Source organism: Notamacropus eugenii, chromosome 2 (assembly GCF_028372415.1).
Source record: "Notamacropus eugenii isolate mMacEug1 chromosome 2, mMacEug1.pri_v2, whole genome shotgun sequence".
Classification (NCBI taxonomy): Eukaryota; Metazoa; Chordata; class Mammalia; order Diprotodontia; family Macropodidae; genus Notamacropus; species Notamacropus eugenii.
The window spans coordinates 216815034-216838212 of NC_092873.1; the positions used below are offsets into that span (position 1 = coordinate 216815034).

Consider the following 23179-nt stretch of genomic DNA (forward strand, 5'->3'; position numbering starts at 1 on the left):
GGAGAGACATCATTTCCACAGATAAATATAAATTGAAGAGAAAAAGAACTAACAGCTAGGGGGATCAAGAAAGGTTTCTTAAAGGAGTTGTCTATTGATATGATGATAGGAGCAATTGACAGTGTTCTAGATCTGGAGTCAGGAAGACATCTTGTTTGGAATTGAAATACCTGTTTGTCATCTTGGTGTAGTAACTTCTAAAAGCACCAGTAGGTCAGGGTAGAGCAAGAAAAGGGTTTGGATCTAGTGTACATCTTACTATATCAGCAATAGCTCAATGAAATAATATAACAACTTTTATTTTCAAACTTTGAAGTTTATTTTAAAAATAAAAACATTTTCCTGTGATAGGTTTTGGAATTTAGGGATTTATTTTGGAACTCTAAACATGTCTATAAGTTACTACAGCTATCACATAAGGGGTGAATGTTCCTTTGGCATTCAAGAGCTATTGAGAAATATTCATTATCTTCTCTCAGCACAAAACCTTTGTTTTTTCTGGTGGGGCAGGGAACTAAAAAACAAATAAGTATACATGCGCACGCAATTCATAAACAAAATTAGCAATCATTTTATAATGTTTGAAACTTGAGGCAATCATTTTATAATGTTTGAAGGTTTCATTTAGAAAAAACAAACCATATTTATTTCATTGTTCATCTTTTTCTCCTTGAAGTGTGTGTGTGTGTGTGTGTGTGTAGTTACTTTTCTAATGGGGATTATAGAAAGTATTAATACTGACAGTGGAGACAGACAGGATTAGCATGTTGTTACCATAAAAAAGTTTTCTTGGGTGATGACCTTAAGATAAACGTTTTTATAAAGGCTGAGGGAAGTGAGGTGACTGAGCAAAGTAGATTGCAAACTTATCACTTGTTATATAATCCCTACTGTCTCTGATCAAAGTTATCCCACAATGGCACACAATCATGCATAGACTGTGCAAATCTGACGTGTGCACGCGTGCGTGTGCAAGTCTGACCTTTGAGAGCATTCTCATTGGCCTTTCCCCTGAGGTAATAGAAGAGGTAAGCTCCTTAAGAGCAGAGATTGTTTCATTTTTGGGTATTTCTATACCTAGTTTCTAGTTCTTTGTCTGACACGAAATAAATGCTTTTGATTGAGTTGAAGGGTATAGAAAAATGGCAATGCTACTCCAATGGCATCCCCAACCCAGCCCAAGCTCTATGAATGTCTTTGGTGGTAGAATAGATCCAGAATTTAGACTCCCTGAAAAGAGGTGGTGAGGTAATTGTTGAGAGAAAAGGATGAATGTATATATAGGCTTATTTGGAAAGTATGAATAGAAAGAGAATATCCAGTGTTATTTGCTTATAAATCATTCATGTTATAAATGGGAAATGTAAATTAGTGCTTGGTTTGAGTAGGAATAAGTTAGGGCATAAGTTTCCAAAATTAATTTTAGCCCTTTAAATGCAGAGTAAAAAAAATAGTTTCTGAAGGAATTGAATATAAAAAGTAGGTACTAAAACACATCAAATTGAGCATGTTGTCCCAAGAACCCAGAGAGTATTTACGCAGTAGGTCCCAGTGAATATCCCACAAATGCATCTTAGCATTTTGAGAGGTTGTCATGATAATTCTCCATGAAGTCCTACGTAGATGTCTCATGATGGTGTGCAGGTAACCCTGGAATCAAGAGGTTAGGAAGGGTAAGAATATTTTACAGAAGTAAGGACCACTGGACAATTGTAGCTGAGATAATTTAGTCTCTTCATGAAGAGACTAAATGCACTGGGGAGAAAGTATCAACTTCTTCTCCATGGATTGATAGACTAGTATCTGGCACATAGTAGTCACTTGATAAATGTTTATTGAATGAATTGATAAAGCTGATCAATAGGTGTTTTCTGGTGAGAAATTATCCAGTAAGGATCAGAGCAAGAAGAGGAGTGGTGGTGGTTGGTGACTCCTTCTGAGTAGTACTGAGGCAGCTATTTGTTTTTTCCAATTTATTTATTTATTTAACTTTTTTTAACATTCATTTTCACCAAATTTTGGGTTCCAAATTTTCTCCCCCCTTATCCCCTCCCCCCACCCCAAAACACCGAGCATTCCAATTGCCCCCATCACCAATCTGCTCTCTCCTCTTTCATCCCTCTCTGCCCTTGTCTCCATCCTCTCCTCTGTCCTGTAGGGCCAAATAACTTTCTAAACCCCTTTACCTGTATTTCTTATTTCCTAGTGGCAAGAACAGTACTCGACAGTTGTTCCTAAAACTTTGAGTTCCAACTTCTCTTCATCCCTCCCTCCCACCCCCTCCCTTTGGAAGGCAAGCAATTCAATATAGGCCATATCTGTGTAGTTTTGCTAATGACTTCCATAATAGTCATGTTGTATAAGACTAACTATATTTCCCTCCATCCTGTCCTGCCCCCAATTACTTCTATTCTCTCTTTTGATCCTGTCCCTCCCCATGAGTGTTGACCTCAAATTGCACCCTCCTCCCCATCCCCTCCCTTCCATCATCCCCCCAACCCTGTTTATCCCCTTATCCCCCACTTTCCTGTATTGTAAGATAGGTTTTCATACCAAAATGAGTGTGCATTTTATTCCTTCCTTTAGTGGAATGTGATGAGAGTAAACTTCATGTTTTTCTCTCACCTCCCCTCTTTTTCCCTAAACTAAAAAAATCTTTTGCTTGCTTCTTTTATGAGAGATAATTTGCCCCATTCATTTCTTCCTTTCTCCTCCCATATATTTCTCTCTCACTGCTTGATTTCATTTTTTTAAAGATATGATCCTGTCCTCTTCAATTCACTCTGTGCACTCTGTCTCTATGTGTGTGTGCTTGTGCGTGTGCATGTGTGTGTGTAATCCCACCCAGTACCCAGATACTGAAATGTTTCAAGAGTTACAAATATTGTCTTTCCATGTAGGAATGTAAACAGTTCAACTTTTATAAGTCCCTTATGACTCCTCTTTGCTGTTTACCTTTTCATGCTTCTCTTGATTCTTGTGTTTGAAAGTCAAATTTTCTTTTCAGCTCTGGTCTTTTCATCAAGAATGCTTGAAAGTCCTCTATTTCATTGAAAGACCAATTTTTCTCCTGAAGTATTATATTCAGTTTTGCTGGGTAAGTGATTCTTGGTTTTAGTCCTAGTTCCTTTGACTTCTGGAATATCCTATTCCACGCCCTTCGATCCCTTAATGTAGAAAGGTATTTGTTGATTTAATTATAACAGTAGAGTAGATGTGTATTCTCAGGGCATGTATCCAAGAAATAATAGAAACCCCCCAAGACATTAAGACAGATGATTACTACCTCCTTCTAGTAATTAATGTGGACCCCAAAGATATTGTTATGAGGAACCTAGAATGCACTATCAAAACACTATGAAATCTTGGCCAAGAAACTGAAGAACCTAAGGTTATAGGTATATTTTCATCATTGCTTTCCATCAAAGGCAAAGGATGCAAGAGAAAAAAAAAAGAATATTTGGGGAGGGAACAGATGTTTAAGGAAATGGCTAAGATGGTGTCTAAGAACAGACAGTTAAGATAGTACCTAGGAATGGGAATTGGATTTGTTGCCATAAATTGAAAACTGAAGACTTGATCAAGAAGATGAAATCCAATTTGCAACTGTTTAATTCCATAAAATTTAGTAATGAAAGTCTTTTGAAAAGGGATGAAGTGGACCTAATAAGGGAAATTAGGGATAATATTTGAAGTTACACAGATATATATTAGAACTAGGATTTGAGCTCATGTTATCTGACTCTAAATCTAGTATTCCTTCCATGGAGGGATGTGATAGCTCTTTATAAGTATTTGAAGCATGGCCATTTTAAAAGGAATTAGATGTATTCTCCTTAGCCCCAAAAGAGAAGGAACATTGCTTAAAGACACTCATTTGTCATAATTATTACTTGACATATAGTTTTATAAATGCTAGCTATAACAAAAATGCAAGAAAAAGAAATTGCGGGAATGAGAATAAGAAAAGAACAAACATAAATGTTATTATTTGTAGGTAATACGATGGTTCACTTAGTGAGTGAATCTCACTAGAGATTCAGCTAGGAATATATTTAAACAATTACTGACTTCTTTTGAAGCAGCAGGATGGAAAATAAGCTTACAAAATTACCATCTATTCTGAATTTTACCAATAAAAACCACTGAGAGATACAAAATTAAATTTCATTTAAAATAATTACAAAATGTATAAAATATCTGGGAGTCAGCCTGCTGAGAAGTTACATGGATACAGCTATAAAACTTATTACAAAATTAAAAGACTTAAGTTATTGATTGTACATCAATGGACCATACCAATAAAATAAAAATGGTTAAATTTATTTATAAATGTAATACTATACCAATCAAAATTACTATAGTATTGTGTTCTGGAACAGGCCTAACTCAATCAAGTCAGGACTCATGTAGTCTAGGTTTGGTATTGGAACAAAATGAGACACTCAGAGGTCATTCCACAGTTAACAAAAAAGTGCTTTATCTGGTTATTTCAAGAGAAAGTTATTCAGCAATTGAACAATGGTAGGCATTGAGATCACTTCTAGTTAACTCAACTGAGTGAGGCTCCCTTGCCTGAGTTACCCATTATGATTTACCAGCCAAGAATCAAAATACCCTTGGAGTTCCTTGTGGCTGCCTTCTTCTTAGGAAATGAGTAAGTCAACAAGCATCTATTAGGTGCTTACTGCATGCCAGACCCAGTGTAGAATGTTGAATATAAAATACAAGTAAAATAGTCCTTCCCTACATGTAACGTAAGAATGTACATAAAAGGAAACTGATAAGGAGAGGGGGGGAAAGAAAGTACTTGAACTGGGACAAGATGGAAAAGTCTGGAGAGTCAGAAGTGAAGCTGTGAGATGTGAGGGACTGAGTATGGCTATCTTAGGAGCTTCCTCAAAATTTAGTTTCTGGGAGGAACTAATTAGTAGTAGGATAAGCCCATGGGGGTGGAAGAATCTTTCAGGATGAGAAAGTAGCTAAGCCATGATTCAGAGTGGGAGGAAAAAAAAAGCCTGGAGAGGAGTAAGAATGACTGATTAGGTACTTCTAGTCCTTAAAGTACTAGGTACTTTCCAAGAAGAACTCAAAAAGGATAGGAGAGAAATAATGAAAAACAAAGTAAGAAGGAAGGAGGTTCCTTATTAGATGTCAAACTATACTAAAAACAGTATTTATCAAAAGTACTTAGGCAAGTTGATCAATAGAACAGATTAGGTAAATGAAACTAAAAAGCAGTCAAACATACTAGCACAGTACTCAGTGAACCCTAGGACACCAACTATTAGACTAATGACTCTCTAATTGACAAAAACAGCTTGGAAAAATTGCAAAGCAGTCTGACAAAAATTCGATTTAGATCAGTATTTTGCCACATTTCACAATTAGTTCTAAATGGATACATATTTATATATATCTGTATCAATGTAAAGTGTCAAAGCATTAAAAATTGGAGAAGGGAAACACATGCTTTCCACAGTTATGGCTAGGGGTAGAATTTTAAACTAAATGAAGGATTAAAGTGATCATAGATAACAAAATGGGTAATCTCATCTAAGTAAATTTAAAAGTGTTTGTATAAGTAAAATCAATTCAGTTAGAAGAGATAGTTAACTGATAAAAATCATTGCAGAAAATATTTCTAATAAAAGTCTGATATCCAAGACGTATAAGGAATTGATATACATAAATAAGAATAAGAGCCAGTTCCTAATGAATATATGGTTAAAGTATACGATAAGGAGTTTTCAAAAGAAGAAATATAAGCTATAAGCAAACATATATAAGAATGTCTTAGTTATTATTAATAAGAAAATTCAATTTAAAACACTCTGAAGTTTGACTTGATCCCCATCAAATTTATAAGAAAACCAAAAAGAAAAATGAAAATGGCAATTATTTGGGGTAGATGTGTTTTGTGAGAACAGAGGCATGTGTCTTTGTTAGTGGAGCTGTGAATTGCTCCAATTATTCTGTAAATCAATTTGGTTTTAAATTTTGCTCTGATTCATACTAGTTGGGTGGCCCCAGACAAATCTTATAACCTTTCAGTTCCTCAGGTCACACTATAAGACTTGTTGTTTGTCCTTCATTCTCAAAGAGGAATGTGACATCAGGAAGGTGATGCCATGAAGTGCAATTGAATTGGATTTAAGTGAGGGAGGGCTGTGCAAGGTCATCAGCCTCACTTTCTCTTCCAGAGCCATCTGAGTCCAGTAGCAAGATATTGATCAGGATGACTGGAGATGACCCTGGATGCAATGGGAGACCTTGGTCCTTTTAAGCTAAGGTTTTTTTTTAACAGATCTGTTTGACTGAGGCAACACCCATTCAATGATTAAGGCTAGGTAAGAAATGAGGCAAAGTATTGCAGAGAAGGAAATAATCTGCTTTGGTGGAGAAAAATTTTTCACCAGAAGTCTCTTGAAGTCATAGGTCTGGTCAAAAAGATAATCATATTTTAAAAATCTTACAGTAATCTATAAGAACCAGAATTTATACCACATTATCTCTAGCTTCACCTGCTTAAAAGCACAAATAGGGATTTTTCCTTTTCCAGAATACTCATTTTACTCTGTGGACTTCTTTTACCCTTTAAAATCAACCCTTCCAATTTATCTTTGCCTAACTTCTCTTACCTGTTTGAACATATTGGTGTGGAGTGTGGAGAACAAATGATCATTTGTTTCTGACAGCAAGCTCCTTAGCATGACCCAGACTGATGGAGTTTGAGGGTGATTATAGGCTGGGAGTCTTTATTTGACAGTGTTGATCTTCTATGCCTATAATATCTCTTCTCCCTTTCTTCTATTCTTTTAATATTTAATCTTAAAACCTGACTATACTTTTCTACTTGGGAAAAGAAATCCAGGCCTTAGCTCCAATCTTCATTAATCAATTGGTATAGCAATGCCCCAATCTTACCATGTACTTATGTTATTGTTTGTTCAATAATAATAATTATAATGAATGCATGAATGGAAAAGCTTTTATTAGGCATATGTTTTGTTCCAAGCATTGTCCTAAGTACTAGATAAGCAAATAAAAAAGTAAACCAATACTTGCCTTCAAGGATCCCTCTTAATATGGGGAGACAGCATATATAGGAATGTGATAACCATGGAAGGGAGCTCTGGAAGTCCTGGCTATGGTAACTGGAACCATAACTGGTGACTGTCATGCCTTTCTCCAGAAGTAACAGGGCCATTGTTTTGATTACTGCTTCCAAAGGAAGAGGTATAAAGACAGAGAAAGGGGGAGGTTAAGTAGGAAGGCATCAGGGAAAGTGTCAGATATGCCTAGGCTAACTGGCTGGCTGGCAGACTGGCTGGGGTATAAAGTATTTTCTGGGACTGGCAAGATTTAGTGGGTTGGATGAGATTGCACTTATAACAATTAGAAGCTCCGACATTGTACTCTTCTCAACAATCTTATCTGAATGCAGCTTTCCAAACTTATTATTATTGCTTTTGATAGATATGACCCTCACAGTTTTTCAGACACACCACATTCAATTCAGACTGAACCTTTAATTCCTTACATCTTCACCCAGACCTTCTCACCTCACTCCCCAAATTGGAATGTTGACCTATGGCCTCTGTTCCCTGATCACATAATCAGGTGGAAACCTAGCTCCTCCCTTTTGGTGCATATGAAGGACAAACAACAACTTGTAAGTACTCCCAGCTCCTTTTACTTCTCCCCTCTCAATCCACAAGGGGTATCACACCCCTACCAGGGGGTGCTTGGACCAAAGAAATATAAATTTTGAGGGCTTGAAACCTAGCTAGATATCTTGAGGTTTACTGACTAGATTTCCTACTTAAAGACCGAGCCTTAAACACAATACGCTCTGGCTCTCCTTGTTTGGGCCCTGATGGCACAGTGAATGTAAACAGTAATTATTTCTATTTTGGCTGGAAACCCTGAGGGTCTTCCCCTCCCAGATTTTTTTTTTTTAGATAAGATAAAAGGGACCATTCCTGGGCTCATTCCTTAAACAGCCTTAATCAATGAATGGGTGTTGTCTCAAAGTGGGAACTCCACTGCATCTAGGGCCATTTCCATTGTCCTGATCTATATCTTGCCACTGATCTAAATGACTCCTGAGAAGTGAAATTGGTGACTTTGCACAGCCCTCACTCATGTAAATCCAATTCATTGGCAAGTCATGGCATCATTTTCCTGATGTCATGTTCTTTTTTGAGAAGGAAGGACAAACAATCAGGTGGAAGCCCAGCTCTTTTCTTTTTATGTATGTGTAGTAGCTAAATACCATCTTTTGTTGTGAATGATGACTTCCATTGACAATATTTTGACACCATCTTCTGCTTACCTAAATGCAGTAAAACTTCATGGAAGCACCCTTGCAGCAAACAAAGCATCTAATAGAGTATGTGATTGTAAGGAGAAGAGACAGACAAGATGTGAGAGCGACAAAGGCAATGTGTGGTGCAGAGTGCTGGACTGATCATAGACTTATCCTTTCCAAGCTAAATATTTGCATTCATCAAAAACACCATCCTCAAGGCAAAATGACTACCAGAAAGAATTAATGTCAACAAATTAGAGCTCTTCTCTGAGTGTGAACAGTTTGCTGCTGACTTGGAGGGAAAGTTGAGCCAACATACAATTAGCAACAGTGGAGCAGAAAAGGAGTGGGCAGCTCTCAGAGATGTGGTATACAGCACTGCATTTGCTCATCTGGATCAGAACACTTACAAGCACCAAGACTGGTTTGATGAAAATGATGGGGAAATTCAGAGGCTGCTAAATGAAAAGGATTTACCAGCAGGATAGTTCATCCACTTTTAAGAAGGCAGCATTTAATTCCATCAAAAGTAAAGTACAAGCAAAGCTTAGAGAGATCTAGGATTCCTAACTCAATAAGAAGGCAGATCAAATTCAGTTTTATGCTGATAGTAACAATCCAAAGCATTTTTATGATTCCCTGAAAGCTATTTATGGACCAAAAACTTACGGTGCATCACAAATACTCAGTTCTGAAGGAGCCACATTGATTAGTAATAAGGACTTGATCCTAGAGAGGTGGGCTGAACACTTCCACAGTGTTCTCAACAGATCATCATCAATCAATGCTGAGGCCATTGACCATTTACCTCAGGTTGAAGTCAATTCCTCTTTAGCTAAATTTCCAACTGAAGAAGAGGTTTTGAGGGCCATTAGGCTCCTTTCATGTGGCAAAGCACCTGGTGCTGATTCTATTCCAGCTGAGATTTACAAGGGGGACCATTGCTCATACAAAAGCTCGCTGAAATTTTCCATGTTATATGGCAAGAGGAGGTTATCCCCCAGGAGTTCAAGGATGCCTCCATTGTCCATCTCTATAAAGGTAAAGGGAATAGATTGTCCTGTGACAATCACAGTGGAGTCTCTCTCTTAGTCATTGCTGGCAAAATTCTTGCTAAAGTCCTCCTTAATAGGCTGATCCTTCACCTGGAAGATGGTCATATACCTGAGAGCCAGTGTGGCTTCTCTAAGGGCTGAGGAACAGTCAATATGGTGTTTGTTGCCTGACCACTCCAGGAGAAATGCCAGGAGCAGAACAGAGGTCTGTACACAACGTTTATCGATCTGACCAAGGCCTTTGACGCTGTTAGTCATGAGGGTTTATAGAAAGTTATGTCAAAATTTGGTTGCCCAGAGAAGTTCATCAATATTGTACGTCAATTTCATGATGGCATGTTTTCCTGGGTTCTGGATAATGGACAAAGCTCTCATGCCTTCCCAGTCACCAATGGAGTGAAACAGCGCTGTGTACTTGCTCCCATGCTTTTTAGCATGATGTTTTCAGCCATATTGACAAATGCTTTCAATGAGAACGAACATGGCATCAAGGTCAACTACCATACTGATGGTTAAGTTCTTCAGTTTGAAAAGGTTACAAGCCAAGACCAAAGTGGAGGGAGTGTTGGCGCATGATTTTCTGTTTGTTGATGATTGTGCACTCAATGCAGCCTCTGAAGAGGCTGAAGATGAGATGCAATAAAGTATGGATCAATTCTCTTCTGCCTGTGCTAATTTTGGCCTAATAATTAACACCAAAAAAACACAGGTGCTCCATCAGCCACCACCACACCATTCATACATGGAACCATGGTTTATAACAAATGGAAAAGTTTTGAATGCTGTGGATAAGTTCACTTACCTTGGTAGTGTACTTTTCAGGGATGTACACATTGACAATGAGGTTGGTGCATTCATTGCCCAGAGCTAACTCAGTGTTTGGGAGGCTCTGAAGAGAAGTTTAGAAGAGAAAAGGTATTAGACTGACTACCAAACTGAAGTCTACAGAGCCGTTGTGCTGTCCTCATTGTTATATGCTTTTGAAACATGGACAGTCTACTAGCGCCATGCCAGGAAACTGAATCTCTTCCACTTGAACTGTCTTAGGAAGATTCTGAGGATCACCTGGCATGATAAGGTGCCAGACACTAAAGTCCTTGCTCAAGGTGAACTGCCAAGTATTCAAGCTATAGTTCAGAGAGTGCAACTCTGATGGGCTGGCCATGTTATTCGAATGCAAAATGTATGCTTGCCAAAAAGACTATTTTATGGAGAACTTGCATGGGGCAGGTGATCACATGGTGGTCAGAAGAAATGATACAAGGATACTCTTAAGGTCTCTCTCAAGAACTTTGGATTTGACTGTGCAACATGGAAGACACTGGCACAGGACTGCTCAGCATGGCGTGCCCACATAAGAAAAGGTGCTGTGCTCTTTGAGCAAAGCAGAATTGAGACAGCACAAAGTAAATGCAGGATGCACAGATTTGGGATATCCACCGCAAATGTCCACATGGACTATCTGTGCCCAACTTGTGGTAGAGCATTCTGAGCTTATATTGGTTTGATTAGCCAGTTGAACACACTGAAATTTCACTTTATGATGGTGATGTCATTTTTGTCCTCTTTGAAGATGAAGGACAACAACCAACTAGTAGCTAACTACTATCTTTTGTTGTGAATGATGACTTCCATTGACAATATTTTGACTCCCAAGTTTGTAAATTGGAAAAAAAAAAAAGATTGATTCTCATATTTTCCCCCATTTCTAGGAAAGGGGGGAAGGGCAGGGAATAGGTATTTATTAAATCCATACTATGTGCCAGGTACTGATCTAAGTACTTCACAAGTATTATCTCATTTGGTTCTCTCAATAACCATGGGAAACAGGTGCTTTTATGGTCTCTATTTTATCACTGATAAACCTGAGACAGAAAGAGGTTAAATGACTTGCCCAGGGTCACACAGCTAGTAAGTATTTGAGGCCCAATTTGAACTTGGTTTTTCCTGACTCCAGGAAACTCCAACATTCTACTCTTGTGCCACCTAGCAGCCTTAGGAAAAATGAATAGTTTTCCAGAACATTTACATAATATTCAACTTGTTACCTTAGCTATAACTACTATTCAAGTACATCCCACAAATCTTTGGAAGTTCCAAAAGAGGAACAAGATCAACCAGTCAAGTGGAGATCCAAGCAAGACATTTTCCAGGAATTCCAGGAGCAGGCCGTAAAATGAGAACTATTGCCTGGAATGAATGCAGTTAAGTCAGTCAGCTCTGTGATGTGTCTTGTCATAGTTGTTTCATACAATTACCACATTTTACTCCAGGACTCTTTTAAAGCACTCTACAGTTTCTTTGTAGTATTGTAGTAGTAAGTTTACTTTCTTTTATATTGTTGCATCAGAAAAACTTACATGCGTACCTGTTGATAGGGAGAGAACTGACCATTGACACATTGAAGTTGTTGATTATGAAGCCTTAAAAAAATGAGGTTTATGAAAGAAGATGTACAAAGATTATTAGTTTGATCATCTACACAAAGATTCTGAACATAAACTGCTGTGGCATTTGTAATTTTAAAGAGTAGGAAACCATCAAATATCTCTGGGATTTTATGATTCATATTAAATTTATGGAAATATATCTTATTAAAATAAAATAAAAATCTTGCCTATAGTGAATGACTAATATAAAACCAGGGTCTGTGATACCAGAGTAGTTTACATATGTTTCAGTTTTCTACAAACTCTTTTTTAAAATAATATTTTATTTCCCCTAATTACATATTTAAACAATTTTTTACATTTTAAAAAATATTTTGAGTTTCAAATTCTATCACTTCCTCTCCTCCCCTCCTTTTTACCCTCCCTGAGATGATAAGCAATCCAATAAAGGTTATACATGTGCAGTCACATAAAACATTTCCTTATTAGCCATTTTAGATAAGAAGACTTGAACAAAAGAAAGAGAGAGAAAAAGAAGGAATGAGAAAATAGTGCTTCAGTCTGTATTCAGACAATATTAGTTCTTTCTCTGGAGGCAGAGAGCATGTTTCATCAGGAGTCCTTTGGGATTGTCTTGTTTGACATTTATAGCCCTTCATAACTTGACTGCAAGCTACTTTTCCAGTCTTCCTGTGCATTACTTCTCTTGACTTAGTCTAAATTTCAGTCAAACTAGCCTTCTTGCTTTTCCTCACCCATGACAGTGTTTTTCCAAATCTGTGCCTTGGCACAGGCTGCTTAGCATATCTGGGATATGTTCTCTCCTCTCCCTAGTTTCCCTGGAAGAAGTTTCCAGGATAGTGTCCTTTCCCTAGAGTCCTTAGGTTCCTTCAAAGCTCAACTCTAGGAGTGGTCCGGCCCCAGGGTGGCTGAAAGGGGAGGAGGCAGAGGAACACACAGCATCAGCAGAGGTAGTTGCAGCCACTGTCTCTGGAGCCCTAAGCCTACTGACTGTGGGGGGATCAAGCAGCTGACAGTACACCTCCCACCCCTATTGGAAGCAGAGAACTATCTTGACAAAGCTCAAAAGTTAATGGCTAGGGAAATGAGCAAAAACCAGAAAAAGAATCAGACCATAGAATCTTACTTTGGTGACGAAGAAGACAAAAGCATGCAAATAGAAGACAACAAAGTCAAAGCTCCTCCAACCAAAGCCTCTAAGAAAATATGAATTGGTCTCAGGCCATGGCCATGGAAGAGCTCAAAAAGGATTTTGAAAATCAAGTAATAGAAGTAGGGCAAAAACTGGGAAGAGAAATGAGAGCAATGCAAGAAAATCATGAAAAATGAGTCAACTGTTTGCTAAAGGAGACCCAAAAATTGCTGAAGAAAATAACTTTAAAAAATAGATGAACCCAAATGACAAAAGAGATCCAAAAAGCCAATGAGGAGAAGAATGCTTTAAAAAGCAGAATTGGACAGATAGAAAAGGAGATCCAAAAGCTCACTGAAGAAAATAATTCCTTAAAGATTAGAATGGAGCAGATTGAAGCTAATGACTTTATGAAAAAATCAAGAAATTATAAAACAAAACCAAAGGAATGAAAAAATAACAGACAATGTGAAATATTTCATTGGAAAAACAACTGACCTGTAAAATAGATCCAAAAGAGATAATTTAAAAATTATGGGACTACCTGAAAGCCATGATCATAAAAAGAGCCTAGACATCATCTTTCATGAAATTATCAAGGAAAACTGCCCTAACATTCTACAACCAGAGAGTAAAATAAATATTGAAAGAATCCACAGATCACCTCCTGAAAGAGATCTGAAAAGAAAAACCCCTAGGATATTGTAGCCAAATTCCAGAGTTCCCAGGTCAAGGAGAAAATATTACAAGCAGCCAGAAAGAAACAATTCAAGTACTGTGGAAATACAATCAGGATAACACAGGATTAAGCAGCTTCTGCATTAAGGGACTGAAGAACTTGGAATATGATATTCCAAAGGTCAAAGGAGCTAGGATTAAAACCAAGAATCACCTACCCAGCAAAACATGAAAAGGTAAACAGGAAAGAGAAATCATAAGGGACTTACTAAAGTTGAACTGTTTACATTCCTACATGGCAACATAATATTTGTAACTCTTGAGACTTTTCTCAGTATTTAGGTAGTTGGAGGGATCATATACATATAAGCACAGGGTGGGTTGAATAGGAGGGTTGAGAGAGGAATATATTGGGAGGAAAAAGGGAGAAATGGAATGGGGCAAATTATCTCATAAGAGAGGCAAGAAAAAGCTTTTTTAATGGAGGGGAGAAGGGGGAAAATGAGAGGGAAAAAGTGAAGCTTACTCTCATCACATTTGGCTTAAGGAGGGAATAACATGCACACTCAATTTGGTATGAAAATCTATCTTACAATACAGGAAAGGAGGGGAGAAGGGGATGAGTGGGGAGTAGGTAGGATGATAGAAGGGAGGGCAAATGGGAGGAGGGTGTAATTAGAAGTACACACTTTTTGCAGAGGAACAAAGTCAAAAGAGAGAATAGAATAAATGAGGGGCAGTATGGGATAGAGTGAAATATAGTTAGTCTTTCAAAATATGACTTTTATGGAAGTCTGTTGCATAACTACACATGTATAACCTATATTGAACTGCTTGCCTTCTCAGTGGGGATGGGTGGGGAGAGAGAAAGGGAGAGAAGTTGGAACTCAAAGTTTTAAAAACAAATGTTAAAAATTGTTTTCACATGTAACGGGGAAATAAGAAATACACGTAATGTGGTATAGAAATTTATCTTGCCCAGAAGAAAATAGATGAGATGGGGATAAGGGAAGGGAGAGGTGTGATAGAAGGGAGGGCAGATTGGGGGAATGGGTAATCAGAATGCATAGTATCTTGGGGTAGGGGGTAGGGGAGACATTGGGAGAAAATTTGGAACTCAAAATCTTGTGGAAATGAATATTGAAAACTAGAAATAAATAAATAAATATTTTTTTTAAAAAAAAGCTCAACCCTAGTTCTCTAAGGCTTTTCTGATCCTTGTCATATCCAGCTGGGTCACTTCTCCCAAATTACCTTTTATTTTGTATCTATTTCACATATATTTATATAAGTACATGCTCTCTCTTCCCAGCCCCCTTCTTCCAACAGATTATAAGCTTTTGGAAGGCAGGGATTCTTTCGTTTTTGTTCTTGTACTCTGAGTTGCTAGCATGGTACATGGCTCCATGGTAGTTGCTTGATAAATGATTGTGAATGGGCAAGTCCCCTGAATAGTGCTTGAATTCAACAGACAATTGGACTCCAACAGTCTGATCATAGTTACCAGAGAGGGAAGCATGACACCTGAGTTTTCAAAGCCAGGGGGCTCCTTAGTGGCTTCCCAGAGTCCTCATCTGGCACTCAAACCTTCTTACCAAAAACTAAGCCCCAAAGGAAAACCTCAACTCAGAGTATTTATACCTTCTTTTGAGCTAGAGGGCATCACAATCCTTGAGAACCAGTGCCTCCTTAACCAAAGGCTTGGTCCCACAAATCTTCCCTTATCAAACCTCCTTAATGGGGATGGGGAAGATCTTTAATAACATTAAAATAATTAATAATACAAGTACATGTACTATTTCTAGTTAAAGAAAGTCTTGTTCTTGATTGATAAAGGCAAGATTCAATCAGAGGCACTTGATTATACTAAAACAAAAACAGCAAAAGATCCTCATTTGATTGCCAATACAAGAGTAAAGGATGAGCTATGGCCTACAGGAGAAGAAATGGTTCCTCAGGCCCCTGGGCCCTTAAGGAAGTTATGAAAGCAGGGCAAAGGAGCTGATTAAGAAAGGGAAATTCTATATTGCCTGGGAAGAGAGCCTTCCCCATGACTAAACTGGCTCATTTGAAAGTTTATTGCTTTATAGTAGAAAGGACATCAGTTCTGAAGTTAGAGGATAAAGACTTAAATATTGTCTCTGATGTTTACTACCAACATGGTGTTAGACAAGCCCTTTTACCTCTTCTGATCCTACTTGCCTCAATTGTAAAATCAAAGGGTTGGATTAGAATGATCTCTGAGGGCCGTTTAAGCTTTGGATACATTATTAAACAACTAGGTAGCATGATAGATGGAGCACTAGTCTTGGAGTCCAAAAAACTTTATTCAAACCTGTCTCAGACCCTTACTAGCTGTGGGACCTTTGGCAAATCAACTAATTTGTCTGCCTTAGTTTCCTCTTCTGTAAAATGAGGATAATAATAGCCCTTACCTTCCTTATGAGGATAGGATCAAATGAGATAATATTTGTACAATGCTTAGCACAGTGCCTACCTGTAGCGGACAGCCTGCGCCCCTACGTGACTCGGTGATGTGTGAAAAAGACAGACCAACTCCATTTATTGATCTGAGGGTCCAAGTATTTATAGATAGAAACTGCAAGCCTAGGTGACCTTCTGCTTGTCTCCTGCCCAGTGATTTAATCAGTCTTATCTTAAAGACTGTGAGCCTAGAGGGCATCTATTTTACATATCCCTTGTTTTCTGTAATCCCCTTGTTGGTCTCACAGAGACAGCAACGTCTGGGGGGCATGGAGAGCCATTCCGGATGATAATGTAATGAGCACCGTCCCAAAGGACAGTTTCTTGGAAGGTCAATCCTGATCTTATCAACTGCACTCCACCCAGGCCCTCACCACCTACCATTAAGTAGATGCTTTATTGTTAGCTATTAGCTATAGGTAACTGTGAAATTATCAAGCCATGGGGCAGAACTAGGCATGTGAAGGAGTTACAAATGAAATTCTGCAAATTCTATCTGTTCCTGGTTCTGCCAACTGTCCCTGCCACTGAAATTTAGAGTATATCTGGCGCTTAAAGGCAGCTGGGTGGGGCCTCGAGTCTTGGAAGATCAAAGTTCAAGTTTGATCCCAGAGATTTTCTAGCTGGGTGGCCCTGGGCAACTCATTTAACCTTTGTTTCCCCCAAGTTTCTTCAACGGAAAAGCACTTACTTCAGAGGATTGTTGTGAGGGTCAGAGGAGATAATATCCATAAAACAATTAGCATGAACACATATAGTGCCTGACATATAGTAGGTCCTATAAAAATGGTGACTATTATTATTTTTAATTCCTCTAGTCCAACCCTCTCATTATAAATTGAGGCACCTGAAGCCCAGGGATTGGAATGGTACCTAACTCATCTGAAGTGAGTTTGGTGAATTGAACTGATTTGATCTCTCCTGACCATAGGACAGATGGTCTAAGATATCACTAATGGTTATTTAGTAACTAATAAGCCCCATTCTCTGGTAGAAGATTGGATTATCACAAACCTGTAAAGGGTTGCCTCTGAAGGTCTATGTAGAACTGGGAGAATTTACCTCTTAATCTTCTTTAATAATTGAAGATGGACGATTTCCTCTCTTCTTTTGCTCTGGGGATCATGTTATTGGAGAGCTAGAAGAGAACAAAGATGAACATCTTCTAGAATCTGATAATGTTTAATATAAAATTTTGGAATAATCTCTTTGTTCTCTCTGAAGCAAACTCAGAGGGTACCTCTTCCTATGTCAGCAAAAGCCAGCCAAGGCTGACTCTCTACATTCCTTAGGAGACCTTTAACCTAAGACACTATATCTTGAATAATGGGACTTTCCTTTGTATCTTATTATCTATAGACACATACTATGTTATGGCATATTAATGGTAAAGAAAATATAGACATCTTAGGTCGTAATTTCTATTGAACATTGTTTACCCTTTCCTATGTCAGTTATCTGTTTAGGGCAGGAAGCCTCCCACTTACCAGTGGTGGGATTCTTTCCTCATCACCGAGACATATGCTTACCCAGCCTGGAATCCCAAGGCCTGACCAACATTGCTTTGTTGATTGTCCTGTCTTACTGAATTTATGATTTGCTTAATTAGGAGAGTTTCTTTCTCACGACAAAAATGTATATAAGCCAGAAGATTTCTGCACTGGGTAGCCAGAATATTTCTGGCTCCATAATGCATTATGTTACCATTGTCTTTAATAGGGAATTGATCAATTAATTAATTAAATCATAAAATGTATGCATTTAGCCTGTTGCCTTTTCTTTAACCAAGTTTTCAGGTCAACAAATCTTAGCAAAAAAACAAACAAACAAAAGCAATGACCACAAAAACCCCAACCCTAAACATTAAGGATAAGGTGCAGTTTTTTCCATTTGTTTTAATGATTCAATTGCTTTTAATGATTAAATCTCTTCCCTCCCATTTCTTCCTTCTCTTCCTTCCCTCCCCACCCCAATTTAGAAATTTCCTACAATCTGCATAATGTTGACCTGAAAACTTGGTTAAAGAAAAGGCAACAGGCTAAATGCATACATTTTATGATTTAATTAATTAATTGATCAATTCCCTATTAAAGACAATGGTAACATAATGCATTATGGAGCCAGAAATGTTCTGGCCACCCAGCGCAGAAATCTTCTGGCTTATATACATTTTGCCATGAGAAAGAAACTCTCCTAATTATGCAAATCATAAATTCATTAAGACAGGACAATCAACAAAGCAATGTTGGTCAGGCCTTGGGATTCCAGGCTGGGTAAGCATATGTCTCGGTGATGAGGAAAGAAATCCCACCACTGGTGAGTGGGAGGCTTCCTGCCCTAAACAGATAACTGACATAGGAAAGGGTAAACAAAGTTCAACAGAAATTACGATCTAAGATGTCTATATTTTCTTTACCATTAATATGCCATAACATAGTATGTGTCTATGGATAATAAGATACAAAGGAAAGTCCCATTATTCAAGATAGTGTCCTAGGTTAAAGGTCTTAAAGAATGTTAAGTCAGCCCTGCCAGGCTTTTGTTGACATAGGAAGAGGCATTCTATGAGTTTGCTTCAGAGAGAACAAAGAGATTATTCCAAAATTTTATTTTAAACACTATCAATAGCTAGGTAGTTATAGAGCAAGCTAAAGATCCTCAGTTTCAATATTCAGCTACAAATTTTATTTTTTTCACGATGAATATACTATATTTTTTTCTTACCACCATAACACCAACATATTGAAGTCAATTTGTTCAGCATTGAGGATTCCAAATAATACAAAGCTTGAGCCACAAAAGATAGACTGTCAAGTAGTTACGTGTAAGTGACAATGATGTTATAATGACAATTTTTGAGGGGGTAGGAGGAAGAAGAGGGTCCTAATTCAAATTGTTATATTAATTATTAGAAGCACTATATCAAATAATATAATGGTAATTGTCAACATCAAGAGAAGTCCTTAAGATTTGGGGGGACCTATTACAGATATTATTATCTATATTTTACAGATGAAAAAAGTGAAACTTAGAGTGCTTAAATAACTTGCCTATGGTCTCACAACTATTGACAGAAGCAGGATTTACTTCTCCAAGTACAACACACTGGCTACTATAGCACAGCCTCACCAAAGAGGAGTCACTTTCCCATGTTTCCAGACTACTGGACAGAGCAGGGAAAAGAGGCTAGAATACAGGACTTCAAAGGACTGATTTCTAGTCCTGATCTGCCACTAACAAGTTGTGTGACCTTGGGGAAGAAACTAACCCTCTTTAGGGTACCTCTTGGTACAAGGTAATCAATTGGATAACAACAATCTTAAGAGTGGAATCAAAAGGCTTTCTGTGGGTGACATCCCACATGAATGAACTTGAGCCAACTTTTAAAATAAAATCTTATAGATGTTACTATATGTACATAGTACAATGGAAAAATGCTGGACTTAAAGTCTGGATTCAAACCTTGCCTCTAAATCTATGTAGCTCTGGGCAAGTAATTTTAATTTAATGTAGTTTAGGAATAGTGAAGCTTCTTTAACCCTTCTCCCCCTTTTGGGGGAACAACCCTCAGAACCTGTAGCACATTCTCTTAATTATCCTTAAGGATGACAAATATTTGTCCTTTCAGGTTTCATGTGTTTCCCAAATGACACATCATGGGAATAAAGTATGATCAAGTTGGGCAAATTTAAAATGAAACAAGATGTTTTTTTTAGGGTCATTCCAGCCCTTTGGGAAGTCATTTCAGTTCAACAAGCCCTTATTAAACATTAAACCAAGTACAAGGCACTGAACTGAACTCTAGAGTAGGTTTTGTTTGTTTGTTTTGTTTTTAAACAGAGGTATGCTGGAGCTAGCCTCTACTACCTTTCCTTAAACTTTCAGGTGAGGATTTACACTTCAGAAGTAGGTAATTGCTACAAAAGAGGGCTTGCTTTATTGTTTTGTTGATTGTTTAGACTTAAGAAAGTGTTTATAATGTAATTTAAAAGCATTCTTGAATACATTTTTTTTTCTTTTTCTGGGAGATCCTGGTAGTTAAACATTTACCACCACACACATATTGATGAATAAATATTCTTAAGCCAAGCAGGAATGATCAGGGAAGAAATCATTAGTAGACTGGAGACCTGGGAACTGTAAACTAACAATAATAATTGGCTTTTATGTAGTACTTTAAGATTTGCAAAGTGCTTTCCATTCATTGTCTCATTTGAACCTCACAAAACCCCTGATTCTTAACCTGTTTCTTGTAATAGGCTTCTTTGGTAGTTTGGTGAAATCTGTGGATCTTTCCTCATTTTTAAATGATGAAGGAAATGCCAGACTTCATTCTTCTGTTGTTCAGTTGTGTCCAACTCTTCTGAGTCCATTTAGCATTTCCTTGGCAAAGATACTGCAGTGGTTTGCCATTTCTTTCTCCAGCTCCTTTTACAAATGAGGAAACAGAAGCAAACAGGATGAAGTGACTTACCCAGCTAGTAGTCTGAGGCCAGATTCGAACTCAGAGAGCTGTTGACTTCTTGACTTCAGGTTGGGCATGCTATCCACTTCACCACTTAGCTGCCCTGAACTTCAGGTAGAAGTAGTGAAAATAAAGATTCATTTTTTTCTTCCCCATGGTCTATGGATCCCAGGTTAAGAACTCCTACTCTAGGTATATAATGCAGATTGAAACAGAGAAATCCCTGAGTTATTGGAGAATTTGCTCTGTTGAATAAGTGTATTCAGGATCACAGTTGTAGAGTGGGAGGACTGTTTAGGGTTCATTTAGTCCAACCCCTACATTTTACGTATAAGGAAACTGAGGATCAGTATGACTAAGTGATTTGGCCAAGGTCACAGCAGGTAGGAGTAATAGTTTTAAAAAAAGAGGAAGAAAGAAAAAGAAAAATGAAGCTAATATCTGTAATTACTTACTGTCAAGCAATGTACTAAGCACTATAGTAAATTAGAATTGAACTTGAGTGTTCTAACGCCCCATCTAGCACTCTCTTAGCTGTACCACACTGCTTCCTCTCCCTGAACCCAAATACTTTGAAGGCATCAACATTCACCTGTTACGCTGTTAAAACAATATGAATTTCTAGTCATCCAATATGCAAAAGTGCTTTGTTAAGAGCAAAACACCGTATAAATGCATGCAAATTTATAAACATTTTAAAATTACATTAATTTTGTTTTGAGAATTTACAAACATCCCCTCAACGATGGAGTTGATATGGACGTTGAAAAGCCTGGACTGTTGTCAGGAACTGTTTTAGGGATGCACAGGCAAGTCTGAGTCGGCATTACACACGTGGTCTTTGTTACTGATGGGCAGCTACCCTGTGAATGCCGCAGAAGCTAGCTGAAGAAACTCCAGGACGCTTCTCCCAGGCTCGAGTCCCCGCTGCAGTATTTAGAGTTCTTTTCTTTCTTTTGTTAAAACTCCAGTTTGAGTTGGGAACCAGCTTGTCACCGTTGGTTCAATATCAAAGCGTCAGCCACAGAAAGGGACAACATGTCACTTGAAAGTTTCCAGCATATTAAGTTTAGAAGGACCAACACATGAATCCACTAAACAAAACGGGAAGGACGCCAAAACCTTGGGAGTCTGCATTTCCCAACAGACTGGTCCCTTCCAGCTCTGAAGCCTTTGAGCCTAGGATTTTAATGATGAAACCCGATGTTTCCTTCATCACACTCTATTTCTGTTCAGGAGGGAGAAAAGAGCAGGGAGGTCGTCTTCCTCCCACGGGTTCTAGTTTGCCTACAAAGTCACACAGGAGAGTCCCAGGCTTGTCCTTCTGTTCCCTTATAAACAGCATCCATCCATCCATCCTCCTCCTTCTCCGCTCACACTATTTTGGGGCCACATGATCTCATGCCCTCTGCAGACCACACTATGCAATTCAGGCAATACTAAGGTACTGAGCAGGGCGATTCCTGCAAGTCTTCAGTTGGTGCCCAGGGTGGGGTGAGGGGAAAGGCTTTGGGGGAAGTTAAAGAGACACACACGTAAAACACCCAAAATAACCCAACAACCAGAGTGCCCGAAATCAGACAGGAAGCCAAATAATCCGGGGCGTTGGGCAGCTCTCCCCCTCACATTTTACATTATTGGCTAGGGGAAAAGAGCCAAGGGTCTGGGAGGAGACTGGCTGAAGGAGAGGGGCGGAGTCCCCGGGGCCAGGCCGCCCTCAGTGACTCTTATTAAAGCAAGGCAACCCGCGGAGGAGCCCGAGGAGCGGAAAGCGTGAGCCTACCATGGAGAGGGACGGCTGCAGCGGGAGCCACCCGGGCACCAAGGAGAGCCGCGCGGGAACGGGCAAGGAGCAGGGTTACGGGGACGCTGCCGGGGACCCGCAGGCAGCTGTGAGCATGCTGGCTCCGCTGGACTTGGGGGACGAGCAGCAGCCTGAAAAAGGCGTGCGGGCGCACAAAACCAAGGATCCCAACACGTACAAAGTGCTGTCCCTGGTGAGTGAGGTTCTTGGGACTGACCCTGCCGCTCCAGTGGCCTGCCAGCCCCAGGACTCCCGGGAGCAGGTGCCGCCTTTTCTCCGCCTCCCCCTGGGGCCAGTGCCAGGTCTGCAGAGCTTGCTGGAGAGGGCGCTACTCTAGCTCTGCGCAGACCGTGTGACCTGACCGCCTGGCAGACTGTGGGCAGGCAGGGAGGCAGACAGACGGACAGACGCACAGACTGACAAGACAGGCAGACAGGCAGGCAGGCAGACATACTGACGATCGAATGGCTGACAAGACAGACGGATGGACAAGACAGACATAGTCAAACTGACAGACAAAATGACTGAGATTAACAGACTGACAAGACACAGACGGACAGACGGACAGACTGCAGAGGCACCACCAAGATGAGTGGCTGGCTGTCCTGCTGTCTCACTACCACTGGACTATTGGAAACATGGAGGTTTACTGTAATTATTATCATCACCATGTTTTAATAATTATACAGAATAATCATGTCATGTATCACCATTATTAACATGTGATTCTAACACTTTTAATAATATCCTTTAAAAAAAACAGACCTGTGATTTCTTTACTGTAGCGAGCTCTAGGTGAGGAAACTTGTTCTACTCAGGTAGAGCAACAAGTACTT

At 38.9% G+C, this 23179-nt stretch overlaps 1 protein-coding gene and 1 long non-coding RNA gene across 5 annotated transcripts in view; one reads left to right on the top strand and one right to left on the bottom strand.

The window, feature by feature from the left end:
* Positions 1 to 295: 295 nt before the first annotated feature.
* Positions 296 to 22410, bottom strand: LOC140526805 (uncharacterized). 4 transcript variants are annotated; one of them, XR_011974532.1, is made up of 6 exons: positions 22323 to 22410; positions 17137 to 17212; positions 10172 to 10258; positions 7069 to 7221; positions 2956 to 3167; positions 296 to 1650 (listed from the first exon to the last, which is right to left on the bottom strand). It is a non-coding gene; the product is annotated as an uncharacterized lncRNA (long non-coding RNA). The 4 variants fall into 4 exon arrangements; XR_011974531.1 differs by lacking the exon at positions 296 to 1650 and having other exon boundaries at positions 2512 to 3167; XR_011974534.1 differs by lacking the exon at positions 296 to 1650 and having other exon boundaries at positions 2512 to 3167; positions 17089 to 17212.
* ENPP1 (ectonucleotide pyrophosphatase/phosphodiesterase 1) overlaps positions 22324 to 23179 on the top strand; it is a 99263-nt gene continuing 98407 nt past the window's right edge. The window contains exon 1 of the mRNA XM_072643347.1: positions 22324 to 22536. Within this exon, the coding sequence (XP_072499448.1) occupies positions 22324 to 22536 (213 nt within the window). The remainder of the gene's footprint in view (positions 22537 to 23179) is intronic.